The following is a 13,813-nucleotide window of genomic DNA, read 5'->3' on the forward strand; positions in this document are numbered from 1 at the left end:
TAAGACAGTTGTCTCTCTTCATAGTAGAATCAGTTAGCACTGATATCCTAGAACATTTTAGACGTCTCAAAAACTTCAATTTCTCATCATGGATGGTCTATAGTGATTATAATGAAGCAAAATATACATTTAGTTCAAAGAGATGAATTTCTTCAAGTGTATTTGAAATGTCCAAAATTGATAAACTCAGAAGTTCACCCATCAGTTTCTATAAGTAAAGCATATGATTTAACCAATATTTCTTTCTCAAACTCTCATACTTACAGAGTATGAAGGTTTGCTGGGGATAGAATTCATGATTAAAAATGTGAATATAATAGAATGTTGCTTGTGCCAACACATGATCAAAATCATTTCAGGACTCAGCATTATAGAATCGGAATTATTTACCTTATAAGGCTTGCCGTTGACTAAGGCAGACAGCGTAGACCGTGGAATTTTGCCAGACCTTGTTTTGGGTAACTGCTTGACAAAAACTGCATTCCGAAAAGCAGCCACGGGGCCAATGCTCTGCCTAACATGTTTCACGATTTCTTCCAAGACTTGTTCTTCTGTTGCATTTATATCTAGTGAGAAAAAAAAAAAAAGTGAGCTGGTAAGTGAAAAACTAATGGCAATCATTCTATCCCAAATAGCCAGGGATGACAGAGACAGCTCACCTTTCTTCAACACGCAGAGGGCCAAAGGAACATGACCTTTCAAAGGGTCTTCTTTGCCAACCACAGCACAATCAGCAACAGTGCCATGTGAAAGGACTGACTGCAATAAAAAGGCCATGCTTTAGAATATATATATATGCTTATAATCTTAATATCTTTAGAAAAGGGAATCGTGAGATCCATAGCCGCTTTCCTGCAATTTCCTACAGGTTCGCATCATTTCAACTGAGGCAAACAGTTAGGATCCCCATGGTAGTTACTGCGGGCCGACAGTAACAAAGATAAATTGCTTGGCTTCCCTGGAAAGTGAAGAGATTGTTTCTTCAACTTAATTGCTTGTTGATGAAGTCAAAGAAAATACGTTGTGGGTATTGTACATAAACAGAGCACACAGGCCTTCTCTAACAGGAAGCTTTAGGAGTATTTGATTCGATATCAGAGCTGTCTACCTAATAAGTGTGCTTTTCAATGGATCCAACGATGCCCTCCCCCCCCCAAAAAAAGTGAATTTATTTCTAAGGACTAATGGAGCGTTCTATTCAGTAGATGGATCCTTCCAACTACAGAGGCTTCTCCAAATATAAAGGAGATTTTCCATGAAGAGAATCCCTGGTATCAGATATCACCATTATGGAGAACAATGTCTGTTGTGCTCACCCAAAGTTCAGTAGGTCATTAAGGGCAATTAAGCTTTATCTCTGCAGTCACAGATTTATTTACCACAAAAAATATAGAGGCCTATGGTTAACTTATCTCCTTAGGTGTGGCTTACACAAGTGTCCGAGCAAAAGTCCTTTGAGACTGATGTGCATTTGTCTTTTCAAATGTATAACAAGAGAGAACAGTCAATAGTCTTGATACACAGCTCATTCCCTGGAGCTTATTCTGTCCTCTATTCATTCATTCAACAAATACTTGATGCTCTCAAAACTACAAGGCTACTACAGTAGGCTGAGTGAAGAGCAAATATGCACAAACGATTGTACTGGATGTTTTTGTTTGTCAACTTGATGCAAGCTACAGTCTTCAGAAGAAGGAGCCTCAATTGAAGAAAGTCCTTCCTGGGATCCAGCTGGAAGGCATTATCTCGTTTAGTCATCATTGCCAGAGGGCCCAGGCCTGGGCTGCTGGTCCTGGATTCTATAAGGGGATGGGCTGAACAAGCTATGGGAAGCAAGCCAGTAAACACCTCCCCTCCATGGCCCCTTCATCAGCTCCTGCCTCTGAGATCCTGCCCGGTTTAGGTTCCTTTCCTGACTTCCTTCAGTAATGAATAGCAATGCTGAAGTGTAAGTCAGGTCATGGTATTTCATCCTAGCAACAGAACCCCTAAGACAAATTGGTACCAGCATAGTGTGGTATTGCTGTGATAGACATGACTATGTTTGGGCAAGGATCGTGAAAGGACTTTGGAACTTTGAGCTAGAAGAACCATTGAGTGGTAAGAGCTCAGAGAGATGTTCTTTAGGATCTTGGAAGGCACTGCAGAAGATGGAGGCCTGGCTTGTGAAGTGTCAGAGGGAAGTGTAAAGACTCCATCAGGGCCATGGGGCATTGTGGATTCAGATTGTCTGTGGTTCCGGTTAGCTGGGGCTGAAGAATTAACAAGAGTTCAGAACTACTAAAGCAAAATTTTGCTTTGCTGGGATACAAGATGCTGGTCAGCTGGAGTTAAGAAATTCGTGGTGATTAAGAGAGACTAGCATCACTGAGGTGAAATCAGGAAAGTGTTTCCTGAGAGCACAGAGAAGCTGTGTTCCAGAAGTGGCCAAGGTTGTACCTCGTGCTGGCAGCCAGATTAATAATGTGTAAGAATAACCCTTTTGAAGGCATGGAAGGCTTATAGAGAGCACTTGAATTAAAGCACTGAGGGCACAGGAGATGTCATTGGTGAAGAGGCAGCCACAGTGGCCATTGAAGACCCAGGACTAAAGAGGTCTTCAAGAAGAAAGAAGTTGAAGCATGGCACTATGAAAATAGCCTATGAGAGGCTATTGGTGAAAGAGAAGCCCAGTTACAACAAGGATCCCAGCATTCTGGAGATGCCAGTGTCATAGGAAGACCACCAAGAACAGCAGCATCAGTGGAGTAGAGGCAGCCAGAGCCTAGAAGACAAACTGTGTGTGCTGCAGAGGGCAGAGTGGGAGAAGCGACCCAAGCCCTTGGAGGATTCCAGAAGATCCTGAGTGAATCCCAGGTAAATGGACATTGAGTTCTTTATTCTGGCGGAGTTTGGTTGTATTTGGTTGAGATTGTGACAGTGCCCTGGTTCTTCCCTCTTGAAGAAGGTATTTAATTTTGATTTTTAAAGGAGCCAATAGTTGAAAGACTTGAACTTTAAAAAAAAAAAAGATTGGCTATTTTAAAGGAGATGGAATTTTAATATGTTTGAATTTATAAAGACTTGGGACTTGTAAAGTTATTTAAGATCTTAGGGATGAAAAAGAAAGGGAAGGTTGTGACTTAAGAATGATTTGTTTGTGTGTCGGGTTAACAAGGAGTCAGTTGTACTTGGTAGTTTAGTGAAGTTGACACAAGGTAGAGTCACCAGAAGGAGTCTCAGTGAGGAAATGTCTCCTGATGATCTAGCTGTAAGGCATTTTCTCATTTACTTATCCATGAGAGAGGAGCCAGTTCCTGGTAGTTGGTGCCATCTCTAAGCAGTTAGTCCTGGGTTCTACAAGAAAGTGGGGTGAGCAAGCATGGGAAGCAAGCCAGTAGGCAGCTCCCCTCCACGACCTCTGCATCAGCTCCTGTCTCTGAGAACCTGACCTGTTTCCTGACTTCCTTCAATGGTGAACAGCAATGCTAAAGTGGAAGCCAAATTAACCCTTGCCTCCCCAACTTGCCTCTTGGTCATGGTATTTTGTCCCAGTAATAGAAACCCTAACTGAGACGTGGAGTTTATTCTACCAGAGAAGAAAGTTATTTAAAAGTCATCATAAAGCTGGGCAGTGGTTGTGCACATCTCTAATCCCAGCACTCGGAAAGCAGAGGCAGGAGCATCTCTGTGAGTTCGAGGCCAGCATGGTCTAAAAGAGCTAGTTTCAGGACAGACTCCAAAAGCTACAGAGAAATGCTGTGTCAAAAAAAGAAAAAAAAATAGGTCATCATAAATGTTTAATTTTTATGGCCATGTAGCTATAAAAAGGGATAAGTTATCTGCAAAAAAATGGATTATCTAAATAAAAGATAATACTAAAAAGCTGTTAACATCACTCAAAAATATGGACCTCAGAGATGGCTTCCCTTAGCATAAGACAATAAGAAAATATGGGTAGACATTTACCAGGCAAGGGAGATGGGAGAAGGGAAAAATCTCAATGAAACTACCCAAGATCAATTCGGATCAGGAAATAAGGGAGTGAGGCTGGAGACTAGAGAACAAACAATGGTGATGGTAGAAGAGAGGCTGCTACTTACGAAAGTGAGCTGTTTGGGGGATTTAATCCAACTTTTAGAAGCACCGGCAGGGAATGTAGCAATTTCAGGAATAAGAAATGCAGAGTCAGAGTGAAATTTCAAGGTATATATCGGAGTAGGCATAGAATTACAGTAAATTGAGCAGAAAGTGGAAACTCCCCGCACAGATGGCGCCCTCATGCGCACACAGCCTGCCTGACTCATGTGCTCATTCATGCATCTTTGCTATAATCCATAGGTTCAGACGGTTTCGTGGCATATATCACCACTGTATAATACACAGAATAGCTTGGCTTATTTCCAAATGTCCTGTCTCATCATTGATCCTCCATTTCCATGAACCCTTATTGGCATTAATCCTTTTGCTCTACCCCAATTCCTTCTCATGGGACCATAAAATTATAACCGTTCTGTCTCTATTTTAAGATTGAATTTTTATACTTAAGGATAAAAAGAGATTTTGACAAACATGGACTTTTATATCAGTATGGAGAATAGCAAACTAGTGAGGGAGGGAGGTGTCTGTTTAGACAGGGTAACATACTAAGGGTCTTACAGTGTACTCATGTTGGGGTAGTAGATGTAAAAATATCACATTAAGAAGCAAAACAGATAATAATATGTGACAATATTTTGGGTCTGTGTGTGAATAATATAGATAGATTATGTAAAGAGAAGAAAAACCCTGAGATGTGAACTTGAATAGGTTGTTGGAAGAGATTCAGGTTTTTGTTTGTTTGGTTTTGCTTTTTTAAGCTAGAAATTGCTAGACTTAGGAAAAAACATTGTGTCTTGCTTCTAAGATAGTCCCTTTAGGTACGTTGAAGACACCTAAGTAGAGAAGTTGTATACAAGAGACTCATGATCACATGTAGATGCCATTCATGCAGATAGCAATGGAAGTTGTAGACATAGATCATATTATTGAGGAAGAAAGTAGCAAAAAAAAAAAAACAGTTTGAAAAATATAAGGAACACTAACATCTAATGAACACAACTGGCAAGGTAGAAAAATCCCAAAAGATGTAAGGAGTGTTCATAAAATAAAACACAACAGGATTAGGAAGGTGCTTGCTTAAGATCCAAGTGTTCATTGTTACTTGCTATTGATTTCCTTTGACACCATACTGAAATTGTGCCTTCTCTTTTCAAAACTCTTGGGATCCTCAATAAACACAGGATATCTGGCACAAATCCAATGTGTGATCTCACACAGCCCCGACTGGAAATGGTAATACAAATCACTACAATACCCCTTCTCTGAATGCCTGGGTTGTGTTTCTGTGCAAACAGCTGTTAACTCCTACAAATGCAGAGAGTGGGGCATGCTAAAGAAGTGCTTGAGACACTCATTCCTTCTTTGTCTCCAAACTCTAAAACGTTCTGCTGCAGACACTGTGCAGTCCGTAAACCATCATATTCTGCCATGACTTCAGTTTCTTGTCTCAAAATGTTCCGTTTTGATAACCTTTCAACTTTTAAAGTCCATATGTTGAAAATGCAAAGATAACTCACTGCCTGATTTTATTTTTTTGGTAGTTACTATAGTCAATTGTCAGTTATGATAAAATAACTTACTCAGAGAAAGTGACACGTGGATTTGGTAGTCAAAATAGCATTTTTTTTTTTGATGAATGAAAATGGCTCTTTTATTTGGCTAACTAAAGTCATCAACAAATGTTCCTTGGTGCCCCAAGCCTCTGTAACCTATTTTTGTAACATGCTGATGTAATCTCTTCAAATTATTTTTATTTAAAATATTATTTAGATAGTTTGTTGCCTAGCCAGTATGGCAATGCTACTATCTAAAAATAAATATCAAAACTTCCACAATGTATTTCCATTTAACATTTAATTGCTTCACTTTTCTTTCTTTAATGGTAACACATTTTAAAATAGTTAGAAAATCAATTGTTTTTTAAAGTTGAAAGGATAATTTATAAATAAACCACATAATTCCCTGGAATATAATATCAAAGTGTTCCATTTTATCTGCTCAGATAAATTTTGAGTTTGTAAGAATACAAAGCCATTTTTCAGAAACAGGTGTCACCTCTAAATAAAGCTCATTATAACAATGAATATTACACTTTTCAACCATTCAATGGGCACTGTAAAGGAAGAGAGAGGGATTCCTTGGTTTTTCTACTCATAATATTTGCATGGTAGATGATGGTTTCAAATGCACAATTTAAAAGAACAACATCATAACACACATTGACGATATCTGAGAAAAAGAAGCCGATCAAAATTTTATGGAGAAGACAATGAAAGCCCTATCTGCACGTCACCTCCACATGATGTCAATGAACTATTCATAATAAACCTGCATTAGGATGAAAGACAGAAGTACAGCTTAAAACAGGACTGTCTTGATAAATATCTGCTATTGTTCCAAATATGTTTTAATGAGTTTATGGGCTCTTATTGAGTCTCCAAGGCAACATACTCAAGTTTTGAAGTTATGTTTTTAAAAATTTTACATATAAGCAATATTAAAGACTCAATAGGTTGTATTTGTATAGTGGAGTGTGTATGTGTGTGCACATGCATGTGTGTGTATAACAATAATAATCATAGAAAAGGGTGCTATGAATTTGAGACTTCAAGAGAGGGACATGAAGGGAATAAGAAGGGAAGTATACAGGAAAAGTTAGAAGGAATAAAAGGAAAATGATATAATTTTGACCAAAATATTTAAAAATTATTTTAATTTTAAAAAATATTTCAAACAAGTCATCCTCCATGTCATTTCATGAGAACTGCTGGTCTCCATGGTCAGAAAAAGGAGCATGCTTTTTCAGCTCCTCTGCCACTGAAGTACTCTAGTACATGGTTACAGACATTCTGTGTCTACTGAAATTTCCAGGGGTCTTTAGAGAGAACGTGGAAATGTACATGCATAAAAATAGACCCAATTATCTTGGCATCACCCTTAAAATAACAAGCAAAATATCTAACTTGGAGAACATTGTGCTTGATCAGAATGACTTCCCTGGGAGGAATCTAAAAGACCCTGCCCCAGACTTACCAGGCAGCATTTTCAGAGCAGATTCCCATACTCCCAGGGATATTATTAGATTAATTAACAAACTTAAACTTTTGCTACAAATGAATAATGAAGGCCGAGAGTCTAGTGTTTTTCCCATTGTCTCTGTCTACAGCAGTAAGAGAGAGCTGAGGAAGAGAGAACATGCTGGTTGCTGTTCGAGATGTCTCCCCAACCCCGAACTAGAAGTTTTCAGTCTCATTTTTCTTGAGGACACTTTGAACTTCCTCCAAGTTTCTCAGCTCACCAGTTCCTTGCTAGGCTTTCAAAGATTAATCAAAGTTTAAAATAGATCTTATTGCTAAGTAGGCACAGGAGGCTATTTCATGCACTGGGGCCGGCAAAAATAATGTCCTTTTAAATTTATAAAAAGTATCTGACAGCTCCATTTTCTCATACAAAGAATAGAAAGATCAGAGTATTCTAAAGTATTTCTGGCAGTAATTTTCATAGATTAACAGGTGCTTTTATGTTCACTAATTTAATACCTCTTTAAAATTTTATTTAGCCCTTTGATTATCCAATATCAAGTGCTAAGCACTGAAATCATATAAACATAAACAATAATAAAAACAATCTATAAAATATACATGAATATTAATATACCCATAAATATATAGAAATAAAATCATATATATGAAAATAGGCCATGGATTTGAAGAGAAATATATGGGAAAGTTTAAATAGATTAATAGGAAAGAGGAACCAATGTAACTATACTTCAATTTAAAAAGATAAACTGTAAAAAATTTAAGAAGTTTTATGTAGTAAAACTAGAAATAGGTAAGCATTTTTATCATATTTAAAATTATCAATTAACTGTTACATTTATGGAAATGGATTTTTCAGTCGATTCAGGACCTTACATTCTTTTGAAATACACTAAAATATAAGTTTCTGGTTATCACAAATTATAGCCATATAAAAATAAGATAATTGCAAATTAGCATTAAAAGTCATGTGGTATAGAGTACGTTATAAATCACCTCTTAATAATACATATCATAGTCTTTTTCTAGAAGTATCAACATTCTAGACTTGCTCAGAAGGTTGGGCATATCAATAAGAGAGAGCAAAAATATCAGAGAGAAAATTGCAGGCACATGTTGTATATTAATTTTCTAAGGTATTTAATGAGAAACAGGAATATGCCAATAAGTAAGTAATTACACAGATATCCCAAATAAAGGGAAAAGAGGCCAAATGTGAAATAAAGTTTCTTATTAAGCATAAATATTCAATAATAATTAATCATTTATTTATATTAAGAGACATGTTAGAGTCAAGGGCTAAAAAATATTCTAAGACCCTGTAATAATATTTCTGTTGAAAATCAACAACTCAGGTCTGCTGTCTTCAATTTTTCTACTTTATCTGCTCATTTGAGCTTGCCTGAATTCTGCTGCTACACAGTGAGGAGGATGTCAGTGGGAGCGTAAAAATCCACAACACATAACCATATAATTGACTATGACAATTTCCATCGTAAAAGTAAGGGAACTAAGAACTCTGACTGATAAGGACTCTGCAAACATCACCTTCACAGTTTGATTAGCTAGGCTACAAGAAAAGCATATGAATTCTGGCGTTAATCTTCTAGAGGCAAGAAATTAAAAGTTCATACGAGCGGAACCAGCATTCGACAGCACTTTGAAATACATGAAGCAAAAATTTCCATTTCAAGTTAAGACAAAATGTTGTCATTTAATAGCAAGATATTATAACAGCGCATGGTGGACACGCGTTCTAGGACATTTTATGATTTTTTTATTCAAAAACATCACACTGACTGACACTAAAGATGTCATTAAAAAAGATTAAAAAAATAAGGTCGTCATTACAAGAAAAATTAAGTTGCTTAGTTTGACTTGAAGTCAGACATAGCCAATAAAGAAGACGAACCTGCCAATTAAAAGGAGAAAAATGGGACTTGGGAATGTTTTGATCCTGATACATTGAATTGTTAATCATGTTAGCTTTAGTTTTTCCTTCATTGAATTTTTCTTTGTTTATTCCGTGCAGTATAGGAACTATTCTGGAGTTCTCCTATAGGAATAAAAAAATTAAATAACTAGATCTACTTTATCTTTTCTAATTAGACTTATTACAGTGACATTTTACCTGCTAAAATACCTACCAGAAGTTTCATAACACCTTTCCCAGTCATAGACTCTTGCGTAAAAATGGCAAAATTAAGTAACTATCAGTTTTCTTTTTTCAATTTTTAATTTTTATTTTCATTGCCATTATTCATTATATGCAGAGAGAATCATATAGGGACATTTTCAATGGTAATCATATATACTTTGCTTATGCTCACTTCCCGATACCTTCCCTTTACCCCTATCTACACTCCTTGCTCCTTCCATTTCCTATTTTTCCCAAATATATACACACATATATACATATACACATATTTTCCCATAAATATGGAAATAAATATTATATGTCCACATAAATATATATTATCAAATGTGGCACTTCCAATAAGTATATACAGAAAAATATCCAAGAAAAACCTGCTAAGTCTTGGCAGAGGCCCAAATGAAGGAACAAAGGAGGGAGCCTTGAAGCCGGCCTTGTCTTCCCCCACACCAGATCAATACTACAAAAAAAAAAAAAAAAAAAAAAAAAAAAAGCAGGACTAGTTCCTGACCTGCATACGCTCCACATTACACCAATTGAACATCAAGTAAGCTGAACCTTTTTCTTCTCATGAGAAACAGCATACCCTGTGGGAGGGAGAACAAGAGTCTCTCAACTCCATACTAAAAAACACAAAAAGATTCACTATTCATTGCTTTCCCCATCAGGACCCATGAAGACCAAGAATGGATCTCTGCTGACTCAACCTGTTCTACCTCAGGACATGCCAGGATTTATACAGACCCTTACCTGTTCTCTCCCTGTGAATATCATAAGTGATGATACTGTGGAATGTACCCAGGTAATAGAACGACCAAGCGAAATGTCAGTTTATCACATAGAGATCAGTTAAAGGCAAACGCGAGCAACAGCGAATAAAGGCTTGATATTTAGATTCCATATTCACTTTAAAGGCAGTGCTCTATCCTGGCAACCAGTCATGAGACAAAGCAAAAAATTCAATAATTTTTTTTTTTTGGATACTTTGAAGAGTGAGGGTCCAAGAATAAGTCACTGCGGGAAAAGGAAAGGAAAGAAGGGAACACAGGCAATCACACCTTCTTGGAACAATTTCTTCTGGACCAAGTGCAAATGTAGGAAAACATGAAATGAACTGGAAGGGTCTGAGAACTGAGAATTTTACCACGAACCCTCCCCTCAGAACTTCTCTGCTGCATAGCTGAGAGTGAAGGTGAATGCCAGAGACAAAAATCTCACATTTTAGGTATGAAATGAGGAAAAGCACTAATTGGAAGGCTTCAGGACAGTTTGCAGGTTCTTCTATGTAAGCGCCACATTATAAAAGAAAAAGCAAAAACAAACACCAAAATACTGCCTTGACATAGCCTAACTTTGTGGATTTACATCATATCTATTGCAGAAATGGAAATAATTAATCCTAGAACCCTTCTATCCATCCTGTTGACTTTTGCCACTCTCAATGGTATCACATAAGAAATTTCATCACATAAGAAAGTTCAAAAAGGCCAGAAAAATAAGCATTACCTTCAGATTAAAAAAGAGAAAAGAAACTACATTCAGATAGTATGCTTGTACATAAAGTATATCAAGATACCTAAAGGTTAAAAAATATTTAGAATTAGTTACAGAAAGTTAGCAAAAATAGCTTGATACTTAAAATTTTTTGAAAAGTCAAAATATTTACGTTTACTAGAAACTAGTATTTGTAAACTACTTACAGAATATACCCTACTTTCAACAGCTAAACATTAAATGCTTGACAATGGATCTGCCAAAATGTGTTCACAAAATACATTATGAAAAAAAAAGATCAAAGAATATCTACAGCAATGAGGAAGGACACAATGATTTGGATTAGAAGGTCGAAGTCATTCAGATATAAACATTCCCAAGGCAATCTGTAATGTAATATATATGGGTTTTACTATAGCAATCAACACTGGTGAATGGATTCATTGTAGCCAGAGAAAAACTCATCATGTCTATAAAAGTAGAATAGCCAGAGAAGCTAAGATGATATTGAGAAAGAGTAGCAAATGCAGGGAACATAGTACTTGACCTTAAAAATCCTCCGCAGGGCTACAATACCAATCCAGCCTGGTCCTGGAGAAAAGGCAGACTAGTGAAACAGTGGAGCTAAATACAGACAGCTCAGATAGCATCGGCTGATTAGTAGCAGATAAGCTAAGATCATTCATCGGGAAAAGAAAAAAAAATCATACTGGAAAAAACAATATTACTGAAACACTGATCAAGACATTTAAAACAAAACAGGCATATTTTTAAACAATCCATCAAAAATACATATGTATGACAAATAAGCACGTAAATCTGTTCAACATTGTTAATGGTTACCTCAATCAAAAATACAACATAATAAAATATCATTATCCATCTACTTTAATGGTTTAAAGATTAGTAACAATACCAAGGTCTGAAAATGATAAGAAGAAATAATTGCTAAATGTTGTCTAGTGGGAACACAAAAAAAGTGTATCCTGGACTAAGGAAACAGGTGGGCTAAAAATAGACCACCCGAATAGCGTCGGCTGATTTGTGGCAGATAAGCTAAGATTATTCAGCGGGAAAAAGGAAGAGTTTCACACGTACTCTCATACTACCAAGAAAATATACTGTAAGTATACAGCCTATAGCAATGAAATGGCTATTGAAGGTAGGGTATATTCTTTAAGTAGTTTACAAATAGTAGTTGCTAGTAAATGTAAATATTTTGACTTTTCTAAAATTTTAAGCACTGTGCTATGTTTTGTAACTATATATAAAAAACCTGAAATTGAATACATGCAATAGAATACTATTTCAGAAAATTGTCCAAAATTAGAACAACCCATTTATCCAATGGATGAATAGATACATAAACGCATCAGGGCATCTAACAGTGTAATTCTACATTAAAATGTTAAAGGACCAAAATCATGGATGTTCAAAGAAACTCCAATAAATCACCAATTTATTAGATTAGAATAAAGACTCTAGTCCCAAAAGGTTGCAATACTGTGTTTATGTTACTTATATAAAATTTTATGTTATGCAGTCTTAGTAGCAAAGAAAAATCCAGGTTGCCAAGATTTATGAGGGTGAGAATATAAAGGTGATATTAAATAATTCATTCGAATTATTTAATGGTGAAATACTTTATATTCTTTCTTCTGATGATGTATACAAGAATCTCTATAAATATAAAAACTCAGATTGTACAATGAAATAGTTACCCGATTTAATTAAAAAATTAAATAAAGAAAAAACACTTGTGGGTGCTTGTATAAATTACACTTAAAAAATTTCAGGAACTGAGAGCAAAACAAAAAAAAAATTAAGTCACTTGAGGGCTAAAAGCAAGCCTGATGATGAAGGATTACTATACCAGGATGCTAAAGATGGGTAAGCATCTGGTAGCAAGTAGCAAATGTACACAGGCATTTGCACAGGGAGCAAGTATGTACAAATGCTTATAACGTCTCACCAAACATATAGGAAGGAAAGAGTTAAGTGCAGATAAATTGAAAATCCACACAAGTGGAAGAGGCAGAAAGACCCAGAGAGGTAGGGGTTAGGGAGAGAAGAACCTAGCTTTTCTCATAAACGAAGGCGTCGACAGTTTCCAAATGACGGAAACAGTATTTCATCAGTGCATCACGGCTCATTGACAATACTTGGTACAGAAGATCAGTGTTCATCAGTACCTCTTCAATAGCACCTGCAGAAATCCTGTGGCCTGCAACATTTATTACATCATCCACCCGAGACATAACATATAGGTAACCTTCCTCATCCATGTAGCCGGCATCCATAGTGTCATAGTATCCCTGAAAGCAAGAATGCATATATTCAGTTAGTGTGCAGTGGTAGGCAACAGCATGATCATTTTTCAACGCTTGTTAAAGTATAAAAAGGGACATAAATTGATTTATTATGAGCACTTGGCTATTTCCACAAGCTTTGAGGTTAAATTGCTTTTGGTTTTGAATCCTATTTAGATATTTTTGCTCCATTAACAAGCAGGAATAATTTAAACTGTCCTTATATATGTTCAAGTCACGTATGGGAACTTGGAACTATAAAATTTGTGAACCCAAATACTTTCCGTAATGGAGAAGTGATGGCTAAATATTTCTGGTACATTTTTGGTATACCAATGGAATTTTTAATAAAGATTTCAAGTTGTATCTATTTCAAAAATTTTCTATAAAAATTATAGAAAAAATCACTCGTTTACTGACTTTGATTAGGACTGAACTCAGGCCTCAGTGAAATTTAATAATCATTATGACATAATATTTCACCAATTTAAAAGGAATAGACCTTTGTTTAGAAATCACAACAGAAAAAAAAGAATCGAGAAAAAAGTACAAAGAAAATTACATATTATTGTCTTTAATATGTCTAATTTATTTGATGCTTGTATTTAAGCCTAATCTCTAAAACAAATTCAAATAAATGACTTGTATATCTGTTAACCTTTCTAATACTTGCTGTGGTTCTCTCTGAAATGAGTAATTGCAGTCCTTTTTACCAGAATTCAACAAACTCGACA

The 13,813-nt window shown here is 36.0% G+C and overlaps 1 protein-coding gene across 1 annotated transcript in view; it reads right to left on the reverse strand.

Moving 5' to 3' along the window:
• Positions 1-13,813, reverse strand: part of Acss3 (acyl-CoA synthetase short chain family member 3) — a 156,008-nt gene that overhangs the window by 3,395 nt on the left and 138,800 nt on the right. Inside the window, exons 13-15 of the mRNA XM_050135474.1 lie at positions 12,963-13,085; positions 660-759; positions 391-566 (exon numbers count right to left, since the gene is read on the reverse strand). Coding sequence (XP_049991431.1) covers positions 391-566; positions 660-759; positions 12,963-13,085 — 399 coding nt within the window. The remainder of the gene's footprint in view (positions 1-390; positions 567-659; positions 760-12,962; positions 13,086-13,813) is intronic.

Source organism: Alexandromys fortis, unplaced genomic scaffold, assembly GCF_014885135.2.
Source record: "Alexandromys fortis isolate MF-2015 unplaced genomic scaffold, M_Fortis_MF-2015_v1.1 scaffold_24, whole genome shotgun sequence".
Classification (NCBI taxonomy): domain Eukaryota; kingdom Metazoa; phylum Chordata; class Mammalia; order Rodentia; family Cricetidae; genus Alexandromys; species Alexandromys fortis.